This window comes from Macaca thibetana, chromosome 14 (assembly GCF_024542745.1).
Source record: "Macaca thibetana thibetana isolate TM-01 chromosome 14, ASM2454274v1, whole genome shotgun sequence".
Taxonomy (NCBI): domain Eukaryota; kingdom Metazoa; phylum Chordata; class Mammalia; order Primates; family Cercopithecidae; genus Macaca; species Macaca thibetana.
Genome location: NC_065591.1, coordinates 61,229,606 through 61,251,653, shown reverse-complemented (window position 1 = coordinate 61,251,653; position 22,048 = coordinate 61,229,606). Strand labels below are relative to the sequence as shown.

At 40.4% G+C, this 22,048-nt stretch overlaps 1 protein-coding gene across 2 annotated transcripts; it reads left to right on the top strand.

Moving 5' to 3' along the window:
- Positions 1-1,355: 1,355 nt before the first annotated feature.
- On the top strand, positions 1,356-20,798 carry TRIM34 (tripartite motif containing 34). Of its 2 annotated transcripts, none has more exons than XM_050756197.1 (8): positions 1,356-1,601; positions 8,873-9,364; positions 10,425-10,520; positions 11,234-11,464; positions 17,565-17,587; positions 18,813-18,913; positions 19,218-19,244; positions 19,544-20,798. In XM_050756197.1, exons 1-8 carry the CDS (start codon positions 1,527-1,529, stop codon positions 20,107-20,109), a joined length of 1,611 nt encoding a protein of 536 aa, XP_050612154.1. In that variant the 5' UTR covers positions 1,356-1,526; the 3' UTR covers positions 20,110-20,798. The 2 variants fall into 2 exon arrangements, with proteins under 2 accessions (XP_050612154.1, XP_050612155.1); XM_050756198.1 differs by lacking the exon at positions 1,356-1,601 and adding an exon at positions 7,554-8,036.
- The last annotated feature ends 1,250 nt before the right edge of the window (positions 20,799-22,048 follow it).

Below are 22,048 nucleotides of genomic sequence, written 5' to 3'. Positions count from 1 at the left end.
GGTCCCGAGATTTTGTTCCCTTTTACACTATCTAAATGTATTAGTTACCAATATTGAAATAAGGAAAAGAAATCTCAAAGTATTAGGTTGGTACAAAAGTAATCGTGGTTCTTGCTATTATAATACTTTTATTTATTTTATTGATTTTTATTTTTTTATTTTTTGAGATGGAGTCTTGCTCTGTCACCCAGGCTGGAGTGCAGTGATGCAATCTCGGCTCACTGCAACCTCTGCCTCCCAGGTTCAAGCGATTCTCCTGTCTCAGTCTCCCGAGTAGCTGGGATTACAGGCGCCAGCCACCACGCCCGGCTAATTTATTTTTTTTGGTAATTTTAGTAGAGACGGAGTTTCACCGTGTTAGCCAAAGTGGTCTCGAACTCCTGACTTTGTGATCCGCCTGCCTCAACCTCCCAAAATTCTGGGATTACAGGCGTGAGCCACTGCACCTGGCCTTATAATACTTTTAATTTCAAAAGCCGCAATTACTTTTGCACCAACCTAATAATAATTGACTCCCTTAAAAGTAGTCAAAGCATATTCCAAAGGTATTGGATGTGGATACTTTTTATGGGAAAATTGTTAAACTTCCAACAAGTTTATAATTGTCCTGCCTGGGAATTGTCCTTGATCGCCATGCATGAGTCAGATGGAGAGGGCAAAAAGGAAAATTGTACCTTGTCAGGTGGTTTCCAAAGGTGGCACCTTTTGTTATGTAACGTGCTCTACAAGAGGTAGAAGACTAGGATTGTTTTGACGCATACGGCCCAGAAAATGAATCTATCAACTTTTATTCCTCACGAAAACAGAGCATGCTGTTTGTGGAGGCACAATGTGGGGTCATCCTGTGACCAAACGAGTGACAACTCTTGTTCAAGTTTCCTCCTCGTTAGGTTTGATTTCAAGGTTACCTCAGTTTCAAACCAGCCCTTTCTGTCCAGGGCACAAAACTCCTGACTTACTGCTTACAACTAGTGGTTCTCAGCCTCAGATTCGCATAAAAATTACCTGGAAGACTTTTCATTTTTAAATAAAGTTACGATGTATATGTTATGTGCAATAATATGCACCCATTTACCGTGCACAATTTGATGAGTTTTGAAAAAGTTTTACCCCTTTTAAAGATTTAGAACATTTCCAACACTCCCAGAAGTTCCTCAGGTCCTTTGTAGCCAGCTTTACTCAGCACCATCTACCTCTCCGCCCCCCATCCTCCATCTCCTAGGGGGTGACGTGGTACTTTGGTAGGTAGCAGGCAAGTAGCATCCCCCTAGTTAACAACCAAATATCTCTTCAGACATTGCCAAATGTGCCCTCTAGTGCAAATCCTCCATTCTGCCTTCGAGAATCACTGGATTAAGAGCATTACCTTCTGTCCAGAGGCTCTAAAGGACTGCACAGTTCATTTCACCTGGACGCTCCTTCCACTTTTCTCCTCCTGACAGGCCCCAAAATTTCACTTTCATTTCTCAGGCAGTTCCTCCTCAGGAGGGAGGGACTTCTTCACACAGAGGAACCTCATTTGTTGAATGAATCCTGACCACACCCGCCCTGGCTTTTCTTCACCTCTTCAACCAGGAGCCGAGATTTCTGTTGGTCTGAAGGTGTGTGGGGAGGTTTGTTGGGGGGTAGAAGGTATGAGATTCAAGGAGAAAAGTTCTCAATGAAGTTAGGATAATTTGATTTATGGCCCCAAGGCTGCCCTGCTCTGTCGGGAGCAAAGGCTGGCTTGCAGGCTTCCTGCTTTGAGTGCGCACTGATAGCAGCCTAGAGTCTGGGGAGGGACAGCCTTGAAAGCAGTGTTAAAGAGGCAGAAGGCCGCCTTTGTTTTCTGGAGTGTCTTTTTTTTCTCCAGGCTGAATCCAGTTCCATTGCCTTCCTATTGTATAATTTTGATTTTCTACCTTGCAAAGGAAACTGAATTCTCTCTCTCTCTTTCTCTCTCTCTCTCTTAAAGAGATGAACAGAAGATCTCTTATTTTCCACGCCCCTCCCTCCTCAAAAGAGAAGTTGGTGAGAGGAGGTCTCTGTTTTTCAAGTGTGTGCAGGGCTTAGCTCCTAGTATGCAGCATCAGATAGAATGGAGCCATGGGGGCATGGCCAGGGGGAATATTGAAGCGGGTTCTTTCGCTGCCCTCCTGGCAACCACTAAGCGGCTTTCTGAGGCCATCCTCACGTATTCTTAGTCCTTGGCCTGCCTGACTATAGCAGGTTGAGTGATCTGACTGCTGCACACTGCTGTGTTCCCTCTTATCCTGTGTCTTTCTGCAGGTCATCTCAGGGCTCTCCTTGCACATCCCTGAACATACTGTTTACTTTTACTTCAGTAACCCATGTGCCACCAGCGTCTTCGCCTGTCTCAGAACTCGTTCCTCATCATTCTTCCTCTTAGACACACCTTTGCATTGATTTATAACCTCAATTTCTTATTGCTTTTCTTTGCTCACAACTACTTAACAGAAGTTGTTTATTGTGGGCTCAGAAGGAGCCCACAGATTTAATCTTCTTGTTAAGAATTTGACATACAGTATGTCCTATCTTAAGCTCACTTGCGAGCAATTTGCACCTTGATTGATATGTTACAGATATTCCGACACATGCCATTCTGGCCTCTGCTCTCACCCCTCAGAGTTCACTGAAACTGCCATCCTCCTGGGGAGAATCCATGTCTGCCTACATACTGACTGTCTCCCAGAGGCGTCTAGTCAGGCATGAGGCCCAATATATGGGATAATATTGATGATAAAGCAGGCTGCTGATGTAAAAATGTGCAATTAGCATCCATTCAGCATTCAGAAAATATGAAATATACGTGGAAGCCTACATTCTAATTAGACAGCAATCATAGACCATATCAATGAATGATAGAGTACACAAGAAGATAACTAATACTATGGAGTAACATCTTTAAGAAGTTACATTAGGATAAGGACTCTGTAAAGACCTCATAAAGGCCTTGCAACTTTAAATAGTTTTTATGAAAGTTTTAAATAGTTTTCATTGTAAGAAGAACACTTTTGAATAGAATCTTAAGAATGTGAGGAAATTAAAGCCTTTAATGGCTTTTCCCTGCACTTAAAAGGAGAACAGTGTGGATACGGAAGGTTGAGATGGGAGTGTGCAGGGAGAGGAATAAAAGATGAGCTCTGGCCAGAAGTGGCGGCTCATGCTTGTAATCCCAGCACTTTGGGAGGACAAGGAGGGAGGATCACCAGAGATCAGGAGTTCAAGACCAGCCTGGCCAACGTGGTGAAACCCTTTCTCTACTAAAAAAATGCAAAAATTAGCTGGGCATGGTGGTGGATGTCTGTAGTCCCAGCTACTTGGGAGGCTAAGGCAGGAGAATCGCTTGAAGCCGGGAGGTGGAGGTTGCCAAGATCTTGCCATTGCGCTCCAGTCTTCCAGCCTGGGGGACAAGAGTAAGACTGTCTCAAAAAAAAAAAAAAAAAAAAAAAAAAAAAAGGGTGAGCTCTGAGGATTGAGGCAATGGGAAGGGATGTGTGATGCGGACCTAACTGGACCATTGTGAAGTCTGGCCTCACTCTGGATGGCATGGGTGTGAACAGAAGAGTGACATGATTGACATCTGCTTTAAGGTGATCACTCTATCTACTGATGTAAGAACAAAGATGAGAGCAGAGTGAAGAAGGGCAATCATGGCTGGGCACAGTAGCTCATGCCTATAATCCTAGCACTGTGGGAGGCCAAGGCAGGTGGATCACTTGAGGTGGATCATGAGTTTGAGACCACCCTGGCCAAGATGGTGAAACTCTGTCTCTACTAAAAATACAAAAATTAGCCAGCCGTGGTAGCAGGCACCTGTAATCCCAGCTACTTGGGAGACTGAGGCAAGAGAATCACTTGAACCCGGCAGGCAGAGGTTGCAGTGAGCCGAGATCACGCCACCACACTACAACCTGGCTAACAACAGCGAAACTCTGTCTCAAAAAAAAAAAAAAAAAAAAAAAAAGGAAGGGCAATGATAGTATCAGCAAGACTAGTTGAAGAACAATTTCCTGAATTCAGGTGGTTTCTACCGGAGTGGTGGCAGTTGAGGTGGTTGGAACTAATTTGAAAAAAAAAAAAAAAACTCTTTCAGCATTTTCTCACGAAGTAACAGACAGAAAAAGACTAGATTAGGGGTTGCTTAATGAAAATGATTCTATGTTAAAAAAAAAAAAAAAAAAAAAAAACTTTTGGGAAATATATTGACCAGAACACTACAGCTCTTGGGGAGAGAGTCACTAATGTGGTATAGATTGAGCCCTGGACTCTAAGGAGTAGCTGAAGCAAGAACTCAGTACATAGAGGAATGGGGAGGAGATGTTACGATGTTTCTGAGCTCTCCAGGCCTCTGGATGTCAAAACAGGCTCTACTTTCCTTATTGGCAGTTTCTGACCAAGGAACCAGAAGAAGTGTCTAGGATATTGTCTAGAAACTTCAAAAGACATCCTCCCCTAAAAGTCACTCTTAGACACAGTCTAATTTTACTATCTACCTGCAAAGAGACTTAAAGTTTGCATTATCATATCCAGATGTTAGGAGTCCAGATGTTAGGAGAAGACTCAAAAGAAGGGTACAATCACCTGGCAGCTATGGTAACCAGTTAACCTGGGAGTTCTGTCAGGCCCATGGCACGCATGTTCCCTTCTCTACCTCCCTGACTGCTGCTGGGCTTGAGCCACATTGGGAAGTGGTGGGGTCATTTCTCACACGTGGGACCCTGGTCCTCTGCACTTTTCTCATTCTTTTGTCATTATGGTGGCAGCAGCTTTGGCATCAACATGCAGCCTCACTGTGAACATGAAGTCACAGCCCGTGGCAGAATGCATGTTCTACTGCTTCCTCTCCTGGAGTCCCCCAGTATTTCTAACTATTAGTTGGATACTGATTGGAATAAAAGATAGCAAAGAACCCCACATCTGTGGTTGGCTCATAGCTTTAGCTATAAACAGGGGTGAATATTATCATATCATGTAAACTCCTGGTCTTACTAGTCATCAGATCCTGGTCTGACCAATGGTCATTGCAGCCAGGGGCTACGAGTATATCTCTTTTGTATGATTTTTATCTGTACCATTGGCTGGATGACATTCACCAGCCTATTTGCAGCCTTTTTTCCTCCTTAAGGTCTTTTGATGGATGGTTAGAGGAATAGACAGGTCTCGAGGCCTAGATTTAGCTCCATACAGCTTTTTATCGTACCCCATCCTTTTGCCAAGCGTAGGAAAGATTCCTAGGTTGTCACACATCACAGATCTTTCTTTCACTATCAAACCTGTTCAATTATATTAGTTTTCTAGCACTGTTGTAACCAATTATCACAAACTAGATGACTTAAAACAATAGGAATCTGTATCACAGCTCAGGAGTCAGAAGTCCAAAAGCAAGATGGTGGCAAACTTGATTTTTTTCAGAAGGCTCTATGTGAAAATGGGTTCTATTCCTCTCCCCTAGCTTCTGGTGGTTTCTAGCAAACCTTGGCATTCTTTGGCTTATATCTGTGCTACTTCCGTCTCTGTCTCTATTGTCACATGGCTTTCTTTCCCGTGTGTTTGTATGTCCTCTCCTCTTATAAAAACACAGGTCAAGGCCTGGTGCAGTGGCTCATGCCTGTAATCCCAGCACTTTGGGAGGCTGAGGCAGGTGGATCACCTGAGGTCAGGAGATCGAGACCAGCCTGGCCAACATGGTGAAACCCCATCTCTACTAAAAATATAAAAATTAGCTGGGCGTGGTGGCATATGCCTGTAATCCCAGCTACTCAGGAGACTGAGGCAGGAGAATCGCTTGAACCTGGGAGGCGGGGGTTGCAGTGAGCTGAAATCGCGCCATTGTACTCCAGCCTGGGCGACAGAGCGAAACTCCATCTCAAAAAAAGAAAAAAAACACAGATCTTTAAATTTAGGGCTTGTCTTTATCCAGTATGACCTCATCTTAACTTGATTACACCTGCAAAGATGTAGTTTTCAAATAAGGTCATATTCATACAAGCAAATATATTTTTGTGAAGGGTATAATTCTATCTACTAGAACAAGTATCAAAATGTTACTTACTGCCTACTGAGAGCCACCCTTTTCCCCTTTGCCTCACAGTTTCTTGTCTAAACTGACCTCAGGTTCTGAGAATTGGCATTGTATCATCATGCCACTACTCTGTGGTGCACCCTCTGGCTGACCACAAGCAATAATTGCAGGTTTCTTTTGCCATTTGCACTCATGCAGCTTAACTCCACAGGGGGAATACAGGACAGGAGATATAGCATGCAGGCAGGGCTGCTTCAGGTAAGCTCTCAGTGAGGATTTTTTTTTTTTTTTTTTTTTTTTAGACAGAGTCTCGCTCCGTTGCCCAGGCTGGAGTGCAGTGGCGCCATCTCGGCTCACTGCAAGCTCTGCCTCCCCTGTTCACGCCATTCTCCTGCCTCAGCCTCCCGAGTAGCTGGGACTACAGGTGCCCACCACCATGCCTGGCTAATTTTTGTATTTTTAGTAGAGACGGGGTTTCACCTTGTTAGCCAGGATGGTCTCGATCTCCTGACCTCGTGATCTGCCAGCCTCAGCCTCCCAAGGTGCTGGGATTACAGGTGTGAGCCACCGCACCGGGCCTCAGTGAGGATTCTTATGTTGGTACAAGACCATGTGGATGTGTGTGAAACTAACATAGCTTAGGTAAATCTTACATCAACAGACTGATTCCCTTGTAAAGACCATGAACATAGCTTCCAGGGCCCTACAGAGAATATTTTGTTACAAGAGTCTCAGACCTCTTACAGAAGATGAGGTCTGTGCTTACCAAAAAAATAAAAATGAAATAATATGCCAGGGGATGGTGATGGGGATGTCTTTTTTATAGGAAGGAAGGACTTAAGCCTAATGATATCCCTTTTTTCCGCCACATGTCTAGTCTGACTTCCAATCTTATTTCCTTTACCTCACCCTATTTCCCACCCTCATCTGCTTCTCTCTATTTCTTCTGTTAACTTGTCCTGCATCTTCCCATCCCTGCCCTTACCTCCTATTCATTGGAAAGAGACTGTCACTTTTACTTCATTTAGGAAGTGTCACATATCCAGGTTCCTCTAGGCTCATGTGATGCCAAGGCCTAGGGCTTTTTGCATACCAACCACACATTTAAAAACTTTCGAAGATGTTATGATGCTACATCCTCCATGAACGGGGCATTCACTTACATAACTCCTTCTACCTAAAATATTTGTTTTCTTTCTCATTCTGTGTTCCTTTCTCTTTATTCAGCTTTCATTAAACTCTTGCTTATCCAGCAAGATATCTTGGATTGTTCTCTACTTAGCAAATTATTTGTTTTCTAAAAACCTATACCTCTCTATGATGGTGTTTTTTACACCTTCATAGGTGTAATTTTTACTATTTTACACTTTATGAATGATTATATAATTAGCTTCTATCTTATTTAGGTGACTATTTACTTTATTCTGGCTAATACCATCTGTTCATACTCAACTTTGAATTTTAATCCATTTCCTAGATTTTAATCATGGAAGATAATATGTCTTCAGTGAGAATTTCCAAAATAAACACAGGAATAATTGGCATTCAATTAGTGGATGTGGATTTAACACAGACAGAACTTCATTGCTCCTAAATGTAGTCTCCCGTTATATATTGGGACATCTCTCCCATGACCAACAGCCATCTCCTTGGTATTTCTGTTCCTCAATGATCTGACATTGGTATGAATCTGTGATCCATGTGTAATTCAGCTGGTTACACCCCCTCCCCCAACAAATACACACCTTTTGGTTCCTATCAACCTCTATAACATCCTTCATGCCAAGATGAAATCCTACCATCTACAAACACAAGACCCCCTAGAAATTCCCAGCTTATGTGGTTTCCTCCATTTCTACACTCTCATAACACTGGATCCCAATCTACTTCTTTCAGGCTTTACCTCTGCTTTTCTTTGTTTAAATAAGTGGAGTAGCATGGAGACCTCCGAAAGAGAACTCTGAGGATATTATGTTCACTCCAATTCTACCTATTGAATTGGATGATCTTTGTAAGTCATTTAATTTTATTTATTCGTCTGAAGAAAGGGAGTACTCTTATTTCTTAAGAATTTTTGAAGGAGGAACAAATAGGCCAAAGTGATTTTTAAATTGTAACTGGTAATGAAATCTCCATATTGTGGTCATTGCTGTTTCTGTGGGTATCTCTGGAAAGTGTGTGAGGGCATGGGAGGATTTTGTGTGGGTGGATGTGTTAGAAGGTGAGCACTTCTTCACTGGAAACCACATCTGGGGTTCCAAAGTTCAGCTATTGAAGAATTTCCAAATAATGGGAAAGAAAAATGAAACACTGATAAAGTTTTAGTCGTCTATGGAGAGACAGGGATTTTTTTATATATATATTTATCAAACATTGTGCTTCTCTATGTTCTAAACACTGAGGCTATAGCAGTAAAAAAACAGAAGTGCCTAATCTATGTGTAGATTATATTTTAGAAAGAAGACGTAGACATTTTAAAATAGATAGTGATAATAAGAGAAAGATGGCAAATGTACATTGAATGATGAGTTTGTGGTTGTGCTGTAGTTAAGTTTGTCTTATCAGGCCCTTCTGTGAAGGGACATGTAAGGAGAAAGTTGAAAAATGTATAAACGAAAGTTATGCAAATAGCAACAGGAGGGTAATTCTAGGCTGAGTAATGAACAAGTGCAAAAGCCTTGAGGCATTAACAGCTTGCCCAGACCACTTTCAGCCATTTTTGGTTTCTCTTCCTCATCTTTGTTCTTTGATGTTGCAGTCTTGGCCAGTCTTTGATGTGTGCGCAATTAGAATGCATTTTATTTGTACCATTCTTATACCATTCTTTCAATCTTCTCGGCCATCCAGGGGTCTTTAACCAGAAGAGAGAGGAGAGCCTCAGGAGTTAGGACCAGAAGAAGCCAGGAAAGCAGTGCAATGGCTTCAAAAATCTTGCTTAATGTGCAAGAGGAGGTCACTTGTCCCATCTGCCTCGAGCTGTTGACAGAACCCTTGAGTCTAGGCTGTGGCCACAGCCTCTGCCGAGCCTGCATCACTGTGAGCAACAAGGAGGCAGTGACCAGCCCAGGAGGAAAAAGCAGCTGTCCTGTGTGTGGTACCAGTTACTCATTTGAAAAGCTACAAACTAATCGGCATCTGACCAACATAGTGGAGAGACTCAAGGAGGTCAAGTTGAGCTCAGACAATGGGAAGAAGAGAGATCTCTGTGATCATCATGGAGAGAAACTCCTACTCTTCTGTAAGGAGGACAGGAAAGTCATTTGCTGGCTTTGTGAGCGGTCTCAGGAGCACCGTGGTCACCACACAGTCCTCACGGAGGAATTATTCAAGGAATGTCAGGTAGGGCCCTAGATGGAGGGAGTTGGGGCAGAAGATGGTAGTTGGTGGAAAGTCTCACCCTTTCGTCCTTCTTTTTTTTTTTTTTTTTTTTTTTTTTTTGAGAAAAAAAAGTCACCTGTCACCCAGGCTGGAGTGCAGTGGTGTGATCTCTACTCACTGCAACCTCCGCCCTCCGAGTTCAAGCGATTCTTCTGCCTCAGCCTCCCGAGCAGTTAGGATTATAGGCACCTGCCACCGCGCCCAGCTATTTTTGTTTGTTTGTTTGTTTGTTTTTAGTAGAGACGGAGTTTCACCATCTTGGCCAGGCTGGTCTTAAACTCCTAATCTCACAATCCACCCACCTTGGCCTCCCAAAGTGCTGGGATTACAGGCGTAAGCCACCGCCCCCAGCCTTTTTTTTTTTTTTTTTTTTTTTTTGTGAGCAATAAAGGTTTTTAATCACCTGGGTGCGGGCAGACTAAGTCAGAAAAAGGAGCCAGCCCTTTTCATCCTTCTTTACCCCTTGTGGAACCATAATTTTGAGTCCCTTGATCATCTCCATGTATATCTTTCACCCTGTGCTCAGCTTCCAATGCCTGGGGTACATTCCTGCGTATTCCTTTCATTTACATAACAGATGATCCTAGAGTACAGTCTCTTAGCCTAGAGTGAGAGATTTTTGTTTTGTTTTTTCCTTTTTCATTGTATAGGTGATAAGTTCCTTCCCAAAGTTAGCTCTCTTGCTTCTCTAAGCAGGATAATTGCTCAGGAACATTGTGGATTGAACGAGGAAAGAGCATTGATAAGAGGAAAGGACTTTCCTTTCTGCAGGGTAAATACTTACTCTAAGGAAAGAGAGAATCAGGCTGCTCCTTTTGAGGGGTATTGATTTTCATCACAATGAATAAACGATACATTCATCTCCTCAAATTTTTCCCCATGTCATAGATTCTAATCACCAGCTTCACAGTTTCTGTAAATTGATTTTTTTCTGGCATCAACTTGATTTTTTCTCTGTTGTCCTCTATCCAGATACTGAGAAAGCTTATAGCTTGACTCTAGTGTGATTCCCTTCTCCTAGGGGAAACTCCAGGCAGTCCTCAAGAGGCTGAAGAAGGAGGAACAGGAAGCTGAGAAGCTAGAAGCTGACATCAGAGAAGAGAAAACTTCCTGGAAGGCAAGAGGAGACTCTGAAGGATTTCTGAGACAGGAATCTTGACAGGACCTTAATCCGAGGAGGCCTCATCCTTTTATTCCTTGACATTGCATGAGTCCTGAAGCCATTTAATTAGTTCTCTTCTCTGTCCTGTCCCTGTTGGGGGTGGAGGCTAGAAAGTGGACATGTTACAATTACACACACATACTGGAACTAAGCACAAAGATGGACTCTATGATGAGGAAGGCTAGCAAATACTGTGTTCCATTGCTCTTTTCCTATGAGGCTCTACTACTTCTGGTGAAAGACACTATATAAAGGACTACAGTTTTCCTCAAGATTCAAATTAGGAGTGTGGTAAGGCAGGCAGTCATGAATATCCAGGAAAGCGGTCTAGAAGCTAAGCCTTATGTTTTACATTTTGTCTGAGGGTTAGCCTAGATAAGACAGTTTGAGGTCATTGTTTTGGCAAGTACTGAAAGGAAAATAGTAGGAAAAAATAGCTTCCCTCTAAGTACCTCTATTGCTTCTACTCCTTGCTGATTTGAACTCCCTGGAAAAAAAAATCTATATATAGATAATATAGGTATATATATATACAGATAATATAAATACACACACACGTGTGTGTGTGTGTGTGTGTGTGTGTATTTCCCTACTGCCTCCTAATCCCTTGCACAACAGGCCCTTAGCCTGACAAACTTATTACATCTCTCTCTTGTCCATCCTTGCAGTATCAGGTACAAACTGAGAGACAAAGGATACAAACAGAATTTGATCAGCTTAGAAGCATCCTAAATAGTGAGGAGCAGAGAGAGCTGCAAAAATTGGAAGAAGAGGAAAAGAAGAGGCTGGATAAGTTTGCAGAGGCTGAGGATGAGCTAGTTCAGCAGAAGCAGTTGGTGAGAGAGCTAATCTCAGATGTGGAGTGTCGGAGTCAGTGGTCAGCAATGGAGCTGCTACAGGTAAGAAGGTTCACTCAATCTGAGATTCTGGGAACACAGTTCCCTTCTGTGTCCTTGCGTTCTCATGCTGGTGGTGACACTAAGGGGTTTCTTTGGCCTTGCAGTGCTGCCTTGTCATCCATTCTAGATGTCATGGACATGAATGACATTTTTGTTAATTTATGAAGTAAGGGAATACATTTTACCTTGCAGAGAAGATCCATGATATCTAGTTATAGTCTCTAGGCCCCTGTTATATGGGATCTAGTGTCAGGCATTCACCAGACTTCTCTTTACTCCGATTAGTCACAGGTAAGCACATGGATTTTCAGGTTTAAGAGCATACGCATTTAAGAAATGTGTTCTATTTAAGTTTAAAATATGCTTATTTTTATTGTAAATGTTCCCTGTTAAGTTTTTGGTTTTTTTTTGTTTTTTTTTTTTTTTTTTTTTGAGGCGGAGTCTTGCTCTGTCGCCCAGGCTGGAGTGCAGTAGCACGATCTCGACTCACTGCAAGCTCCGCCTCTCGGGTTCACGCCATTCTCCTGCCTAGCCTCCCAAGTAGGTGGGACTACAAGTGCCCGCCACCATGCCTGGCTAACTTTTTTTGTATTTTTAGTAGAGATGGGGTTTCACCGTGCTAGCCAGTATGGTCTTGATCTCCTGACCTCATGATCCGCCCGCCTTGGCCTCCCAAAGTGCTGGGATTACAGGCCTGAGCCACCGCGCCCAGCCCCCTGTCAATTTTTTTAAAACATAAAGTGATAGAATATTGAGCCTTTTGGGGAGATAGATGGACAAATATATAGACAGACAGTGCTTTCCTTTCTTTGCTGAATTTCCAAATATTTCCTTTTTAAGATTTGGATCGAAGCAGGAGAGTAACTGATTTTCATTTGTTGAATTGTTTCCTTTGTCTCTGGTGCTTATATCCCAGCTTTTTAAAAATTCTTTTCTCCTTTTGTCTTCTTTTCTTGTTTAAATTTAAGATTACTCTGGAACAGAAGTTCCTAAACATATTTTACACTCATTAGTATGGCTATAATAAAAAAAGATGGACAATACCAACTGTTGGGGAAGATGTGAAGAAATTGAAACCTTCTTGAATTGCTAGTAGAGATGTACAATAGTAAAGCTACTTAGAAAAACTGCTTGGCAGTTGCTCAGAAACATAAAGAGAGTTCTCATGTGGCCTAGCCATTCCATTCCTACCTATATACCTAGAAGAACTGAATACATATATCTGTGCATAAACTTACATATGAAAGTTCACAGCAGTATTGTTCAAAAATAAAAACAACTCAAATCTCCTTAACTGATGAATGAATAAGCAAAATGTGTTACATCCAAACAATGTAATATTGTTTAGCTATGAAAAATAATGAATTAATAATACATGCTATGACATGGATGCACCTTGAAAACATTATAAATGAAAGAAGGCAAGCACAAAGTTCTTTTTTGTATGATTCAATTTATATGAATTATACTTACAGACGTAAGTAGCAAATCCATAATATAGAAACGAGATTAGTGGTTGCCAGGGCTCTGGGGAAGAATTAATAGGAAGTAATTGCTAATTAGTGTACAATTTCTATTTGTAGAGATGAAAATGATCTGGATTAACTGTGAAACGATGGTTGCACTACATTGTGAATATATTAAAACCTGTTAAATTGTGCACTGTAAAGGGCAAATCTTATGGTATTTGAACTACATCTCAGTAAAAACAAAAGCAAAAAGGTTCTGTAGGCCCTTTTTTACGGTTCTTCCTTAAGCTCTTCACAACCCTTTGAATCGCCACCTTCACAAAAGAACACTGTGTTTATGTCATTTGTCCACGCATTTGTCCTATTTAAGTCAGTCTTAGTTGCTAGTCACTTGGAATTTAAAAATTATTGGTAGATCAAAAACTATAAATGCTGTGGGATTAACATTTCACATCTAGATGTTAGCTTCAAAGAATGGCAAATGGAAAACTAAGGAACTTATTCTTTTATCTGAGTAGGGACTTTGGCTATTCCTCTCAATATGTTAAGATGTATGCTGTTGTATTTGTGGTATTTCCCCTCCACAGTCCTGTCTCCTGAGAGTTCCTGTAACAGCTTTCTTTCTATATGGATTCTTATGACAGTGACTGAGATGGATGGTGTTATCATATATCCATTGTTTGTTTCCTGGAGGGACTGATGTTCTTTGCATAAGAGCTACATTCAACACTTACTGCCGAAGAATGATCTAGACAGAAAGATGCTAAACTTGAAAATTGATGCAAAAGTTAGATGAGATTTTAGGTTATTTCCCTTATAAAAGAGATACTTTGATTTTTAATGCTTTCTGTAATAGTTTTATTATATTTGACCATTTTTATTTTTGAAAGAATGGAATGGTAGGTAGCTAAATGAGGGAATGAAGATGGCAGTTATTATTATTTTTAAAACTTTTTTTCAGATTTTTTAAAATTTTAGATTCAGGGGCACATGTACAGGTTTCTTATCAGGGTCTATTGCACAATGCTAGGGTTTGGGCTTCATGGTACTCATTATTTTTGTCTTGTCAATATCCATTCCCCGTTTTTCTGGTAACAACACCTGGAATTACTCTTGAAAGAAAGACTAGCATGTCTATTTCTATGCTTGTACTTGTTTAGACCTGAGAAAATCAGCACTATCGAGGATGAATGAGTTAATTATGTGTAAATCAGTGTATCCAACCCTTACGTCCCTACCAGCCACACTGTGATAATTTATTATTATTATTATTATTTTTTTTTTTGAGATGGAGTCTTGCTTTGTCGCCCAGGCTGGAGTGCAGTGGCGCAATCTCTGCTCACTGCAAGCTCCGCCTCCCGGGTTCACGCCATTCTCCTGCCTCAGCCTCCCAAGTAGCTGGGACTACAGGCACCCACCACCATGCCCGGCTAATTTTTTGTATTTTTAGTAGAGATGGGGTTTCACCGTGTTAGCCAGGATGGTCTTGATCTCCTGACCTCGTGATCCGCCCGCCTCGGCCTCCCAAAGTGCTGGGATTACAGGCGTGAGCCACCACGCCCGGCCACTGTGGTTATTTTAAGTTGGGCATCTGACCCAATCCTGAATGCTTGTGGGTGACAAAATTGTACTATCATTACAGTGAAGAGAAGTTGTCCCTTGTAGCAGAAAATAATACCAGTGAAGATAATTCAAATAAAAAGATTCAAGTTGCTATCAATTAAAATCTGAGAATACAGTCAAAATATAGGGAAGAAATGAGAATTAATAGGCACAGAGAGGCCAGAATTTTGACAGAGGTTTGAGCTTCCAGAGCCATCTGTGACTAAAGTAATACCTCTCTGGCCACAACCCTTACTTTCTTTCCAGTTAAGGCAATTTTAGTTGTTGAACAACAAAACTATACTAATAAAGAGAGCAAACCCATTTATTTGGTTGTACAGCAGCTGGTGTCATGAAAGAGTAAGGCCAAATATATTGGTACATCTTGCTCAAAACAAAGTAACCCATAGTGGTGATGATGGGGGAATGCAGATGACTAACAGAAATTAAGGATGGACTGCCTTGATAAAATGTTTTAGTGTCTGGGACAGGGACTGAGTGAATATTGATACCATTTTGACGATAGGGCATAAGAAAGGAAGCATGGTTGGTGAATAGCTTATGTTTTAGATATTCTTAGTTACTAGTGCCCGTTTTTTCTTCTTTGCGGAATGTAGTATTGTACCTGTACAGAATGAAGTCTAGCTGCTTTTTCTCATGGTCTAATAATGAGAGGCAGACAGACTTGGAAAAGAAGGGGGTTTATTTTTTCAACTGGTTACAGGGAGAAAGTTGGAGTAACTTATCAGACCAACTCAGAGTTACAAGATTTTTTTCTGGAGCTTATATACATTTTAAGCTCTATGCCTTCGTGTGGGAGTGCACCTACAAGCAGGAGTGTTTTATTCAATTTATATCTATCTTTAGGGTTTGAGGTCTAGAGAGTTTTCTCTAGAATCTTGGAAAGTTTCTTAATCTTAAATGGGCCCTGGTACAAGGTGTATGTGTAAGAATGCTTTTATTATTCGATCAGACTTTAGGGTATGAGAAAACCCAGGCAGGGTCTTTAAAGGGTTTGCTTTCGCATTTCAGCCCTGGTACTCAGGCACCAGCTTTTCCAATTCTTTAATGTTTAACTTATGCATTCATCAAACTTATAGTAAAGGGATAAGGGAAACTGATTGTTCTGGTTGCTGATGGAAACCTGACCTGCCACAGTATTATAGAAACATGATTACAGATAAAAGACAATGATTAGATATGTAAAGGCTGACAAAAAACAGCACCTATATATGAGCTAAAATTAAGATTAGAGGCTGGGCGCGGTGGCTCACACCTGTAATCCCAGCACTTTGGGAGACTGAGGTGGGTGGGTCATGAGGTCAGGAGATCAAGACCATCCTGGCTAACATGGTGAAACCCCATCTCTACTAAAAATACAAAAAATTAACTGGGCGTGGTGGCATGTGCCTGTAGTCCCAGGTACTTGGGAGGCTGAGGCAGGAGAATCACTTGAACCGGGGAGGTGGAGGTTGCAGTAAGCCAAGGTCGCACTACTGCACTCCAGCCTGGGTGACAGAGTGAGACTCCATCTCAAAAAAAAAAAAAAAAAAAGATTGGAAGAGGTTACGTATAGGTGGTGGATAGAGCAGGACTTTTCTGTCTGTACGTAAAACCATGTCATCTGTAAAAAGAGATAGATTTACTACTTTCTTTCCAATATAGATGCTTTTTTAAAAATTAGTTTTTATTGGTACTTAATAAGTATATATATTTATGGGGTACATAGATTTTGGCAAAGGTGTATACAATGCATAATAATTACATCAGTCCATCAGGGTAAATGAGGTATATCCATCACATCAAGCGTTTATCATTTCTTTGTGTTACCAACATTCAGATTATACTATTTTAATTATTTTAAATGCATAATAAATTATTTTTGACTATAGTCACCCTGTTGTGGTATCAAATACTAAATCTTATTCATTCTATCTAATTGCCAACATAGAGCCTTTTATTTCTTTTCTGTGACTAACTGCCCTGACTAGAACCTCCAATACCATGTTAAATAGAAGCAGTGAGAGCAGACATCCTTGTCTTTTCTGATCTTTGGGAAAAAGCATTCAGTTTTTCACCACAAAGTATGATGTTAGCTGTAGGTTTTTCATAGATGTGTTTCATCAGGCTGAGGGACCTGTCTTCTATTCCAAGTTTGTTACCATTCCTGTTTTTTTTTTTTTTTTTTTTTTTTTTTAATGAAAGTGTGCTGAATTTTGCTGAATGCTTTTTTTTTCATGTCTATTGAGATCATCATGTGGTTTTTATCCTTTATTTTATTAATATGGTATATTACATCAATTGATTTTTTTATGTTGAACCAACCTTGCATTTCTGGGATAAATTCTACTTGACCATCAGGTATAATCTTTTTGCTGGATTGCCAGATTTGATTTTCTTATATTTTTGTTGAAGAATTTTATATTTATATTCATAAGAGATATTGGCCTATGGTTTTCTTTTCTTGTGATGTCTTTGGTTCTTTTATCAGGGTTCTTTTATCAGGGTAGGATGAGCCTCATGTAGTGAATTAGGAAGTGTTCCCTGCTCTTCTATATTTTTGAAATAATTTATGAAGTTTTGATATTATTTCTTTTTAAACCTTTAGCAGAATTCTCCAGTGAAGCCATCTGGGTAAGGCCTTTTCTCTGTAGGAAGTCTTTGATTTCCAACTTAATATCTTAACATGTTTTAGGCCTATTCATATTTTCTATGTGTTCTTTAATCAATATTGATAGTTTCTGTATTTCTAGGAATTTGTCTATTTCATTTCGATTATCTAATTTGTTGGCATACAGTTGTTCATCATTTTTATAATTCTTTTAATTTCCATAAGGTCAGTAGTAATATCCCATCTTTCATTCCCGATTTTTTTTTCTTGGTGTGTCTAGCTAAACGTTTGCCAATTTTGTTGACATTTTCATATAACTCACTTCTGATTTTTCCATTTTTTTTCTATGGTTCTTTCTTTCATTAGTCTTACGCTAGTCTTTATACACTTTGACTCATGTTTTCTCTTTTCTTTCTAGGACATGAGTGGAATCATGAAATGGTGCGTATGGGTGGCCAGGAGTGGTGCTTGTGAGTTATAAAGAAGTGTTTGTAGCTATTAGAGTTATTTGGTGGTCAATCAGAACAAAAAAATCTCCCAGAGCAGTAAAATTTGGATGTAACTTTATCTTAAATTGCTGGTCCCAGATGAGTATTTGAGAGTTCCATAACTACTGAGAATGGACTCGATCCTATAGTAGTAAATTCAGTGATGGAAGTTCAGAGCTACAGCCAGAAAGGATATTAAGGATGAGAGCTTTTACTGTCAGACTTCTGTGACTTCACTTGTTTAATTCATCCTCTGTCCCTGCATCCAGCCCTGGATCTTTTATTTTATATGTGTTTGTCATATCACATGGAGGGCCTTGTCAAATCCTAAAATAGGGCATGGAGACAGCTCCTTTATATTTACTTTGCTTACTTAGAAATAGAAGGTACCAGATCATTATGCAAGGTTCTCTTTAGATTTCCAAAAGCAGACTCGAGCCTCAGGATGGTAGCTTTGACTCTGATGACGATAATTGATCTCTGCCTGTTCACACACTTTAGAAGCTCCTACGGAAAAGTGTAGTCCTTGTTCCTTATGTTTACCATGGCCAACCTACTTGGAAACATCAAGTTTCTTACAAACAGATAAAATTCTAACATTTTTACTTAGGTGGTCATAACTTCTCCTTTGCCAAGTGTTCATGTTTCCCAGAGAATCCGAAATCTCAAATGTGGGCCATCCCACTGGAGTTCAGGCTTTGAACTAGGGCACAGGCTCACAGGATTTCCCTACAGAGCCCCACATCACAGTCAGGATCTACAGCGCAGAATATTACATCTCTGGCCCCTCCCAGAAGACCCACTGAGATGCAGTGAGTTTTCCACATATCACTTACCATTTCTACAGGTAGCAAAGTATTTTCCTATGCATTGTTTTATCCAATTTTTTATTATTTCCATTAGAGATCAAAGGAGGGTTTAATTATTTTATTTTTAAGGAAGAAACTGTACTTTCAAAAAATGAAGACCTTCCCAAGGCCACCCAGAGGATAAGAGGGAAAGTAGACACAGTCACATTTCTTCTGGATCCAGGGTCAGGCTCTCCCTTCTCCCCCTCCTCAGGCTAAGGGAGAAGGATTCAAGTGCATCAGTGATGTGAAGGAGATGAAACCAGTGATGTGGGAGGGATGGACGCAGGATGAAAGATGTGGGGGTCAGACAATTTTTATCATTCCTAGGAGTGAGATCTGGAGGCTGAAAAAGCCAAAAAAGGTTTCCAAGAAACTGAAGACTGTATTCCGTGCTCCAGATCTGAGTAGGATGCTGCAAATGTTTAGAGGTGAGGAGAAGCATAGACTGTGGATGTGGGATTGTTGTGGTGTCAGGTAATAAACTGTCTAGGTGGGATAACTTAAAATTGAGGACAGAGAGAGGAGGGAGGTCAGAAAAAAAGCAATATTCTGTGATGAAGAGGATACATTTATATGTAAGGAAAAGTGGCTAGGTCTTTGGTTTATCTTTTAATTCACTAGCTCACAGCTTCACGGTATTCCCTTCCCCTGTCCCTACTCCAAAGAATATATAGGTATCAGTGCTTACTCCTTTGTTTCTAATCACCATCACTGAATCTTTTATTATTTCAGAACTGACAGCTGTCCGATGCTACTGGGGTAAGAAAAAGTTACCGTCTTTAAATAACTGTGTTCCATTTACCTTCCAGAAGTTTATGGTTTCAATGATATCTTCTGATCTTAGCCTCATGCATTCTTAGCACCTCCCAAAACATTTGCCTAATGCATTTCTCCAGTGTTTTACCCCTCCCACAATTCATCAATGCAAGTTTTTCAGTCACCTCTCAAGTTCCTTCATCACAATGTCACTAGATAAACTACTCCATATCTGTCACCTAGTCATATATATCACATAGATGATTATATTCATATATATACACATTTTTTTTTTCTTGCAGCGGATGTCACACTGAATTCAGTCAACCTAAATTTGAATCTTGTCCTTTCAGAAGATCAGAGACAAGTGATATCTGTGCCAATTTGGCCTTTTCAGTGTTATAATTATGGTGTCTTGGGATCCCAATATTTCTCCTCTGGGAAACATTACTGGGAAGTGGATGTGTCCAAGAAAACTGCCTGGATCTTGGGAGTATATTGTAGAACATGTTCCCGCAATATAAAGTATGTTGTTAGAAGATGTGCAAACCATCAAAATGTTTACTCCAAATACAGACCTTTATTTGGCTACTGGGTTATAGGGTTACAGAATAAATGTAAGTATAGTGCCTTTGAGGAGTCTTTGTCCTCTGATCCTGAGGTTTTGACTCTCTCCATGGCTGTGCCTCCCTGCCGTGTTGGGGTTTTCCTAGACTATGAAGCAGGTATAGTCTCATTTTTCAATGTCACAAGCCATGGCTCCCTCATTTACAAGTTCTCTAAATGTTGCTTTTCTCAGCCTGTTTATCCATATTTCAATCCTTGGAACTGTCCAGCTCCCATGACGCTATGCCCACCAAGCTCTTGAATTTTCTCATTTCTTCACCTACAACTCTTTGTCTTGACTTATCTCCTGCAACTGACTCATCTGCAACATTCAGACCATTGCTTCCTTGTGGTTTCCCTTCTTTAGAACTTCTACTCATCTTTGAGATGTACAGTATATTTGGCTTGAGTTATGAGAGATGCTTATTTATTCATTTACTCTTTTTCATATTTTCAGAGAAAGTTACCTAATCCCTCCTAAAGACACAGTAGTATTGGTATAACATCCTTGCCTTCCCATTTGTCCGTATTTTGCTTTACCACTGATGTGAAGAGGCCCAAAGCCTGTTAGCCACCATCCATGCTACCTAGGTAGTCCATAGGAACCACCCTGATGACCACCACCAACATCAACTAAAGGTTCTTGGAGGGTATGTCAGTGTTTTGCTCAGGATATCCCAGATACATCAAGGAATTAAGGAGAGGAAAATACAAGCAATATGTGTATTCAGAGTGAAGATTTTATGTCCAGAGTATTTGAGCTCTAACCCTGTCTCTTGTTTTCTAATCATGATGAATACTTTCTCAGTTTCTTTTTCCTGAAATATAAATTGGGATTTAAGAAAGTACTTAACTATTAAAATCATTGTGTAAAACTAAGTGTCTCTGAATGTAATGCACTAATTTAGTGTCTGGAACATAATAAATATTTGCTCTCATGATTACTAAAAAGTGTGAGCTGTGGTAATGTCCTGTGCAATAGTTTTGTGACCTTCAGAGGAATAGTAGTTGATTTTACTGAAGTCTCATTTTTCAAGTTCCCAGACTCCACTGTCAAGACCACTCCAATTTTAGTTTTGTTTTATAGAACTTTTTATACTGAGAGTAGGACTGTTCTTTTTCTTTTTAATTGTACATATTTAAGATATATATACTATTATGTTTTGATATACAATTTCACGGTAAAGTGATTACTACAGCCAAGTAAATTAATACATCCACTATATCATATAGTTACTGTGTGTGTGTGGGGGGGTGGTAAGTGCATTTAAAATCTACTTTCTTAGTAAATTCCCAGTGTACAATACAATGTTAACTATAATCCTTGATATAGTTGGGATTTTTGTCCTGCCCAAATCTCATGTTGAAATGTAATCCCCAATGTTGGATGTGGGGCCTGGTGGGAGGTGATTGGATCATGGAGGGCCTAGCACCCATGGTAATTAATACATTCTTGCTGTGAGTTCATGGGAGATCTGGTTATTTAAGAGTATGGCACTTCATCCTCTCTCCCTATTGTTCCCACCCCTGCCAGTGATGTTCTTGCTCCTGCTAATGTTAGAATAGAAAAGTGATCGTATTTGACAAAAAAAAATTAAGTTAGTACAACAGTAAAAAAGTGTGATAGGCTGGGCACCTTGGCTCGTGCCGGTAATCCCAGCCAGCACTTTGGGATCCCAGCCAGCACTTTGGGAGGCCGAGATGAGAGGGTTACCTGAGGTCAGGAGTTCAAGACCAGCCTGGCCAAAATGGCAAAACCCTGTCTCTACTAAAAATACAAAAATTAGCTGGAGGTGGTGGTGAGCCCCTGTAATCCCAGCTACTCGGGAGGCTGAGGCATGAGAATCGCTTGAACCTGGGAGGTGGTGATTACAGTGAGCCGAGATTGCACCACTGTACCCCAGCCTGGGCAACAAGAGCAAAACTCCGTCTCAAAAAAAAAAAAAAGTGTGAAAAAAGTGGTTTGTTGTAGATCACCAGAAAATTATGAAACATTGTTATACAATTCAATGCTAAGTTTTAAATCTCTGTAAAATGAATAGGTTAAAATTAACAACCTTACAATCAGGAAGAAGCAGAAAATTTCATAGAACCAGAATAATAAAATGGTGTAAAAATTATAAAATTATATGTGTTCAAGTGCATAGAATGAGAGTACTTTTAAAGGTCTAATGTTTTGGGTCAGTTCTACAATCAGGGAG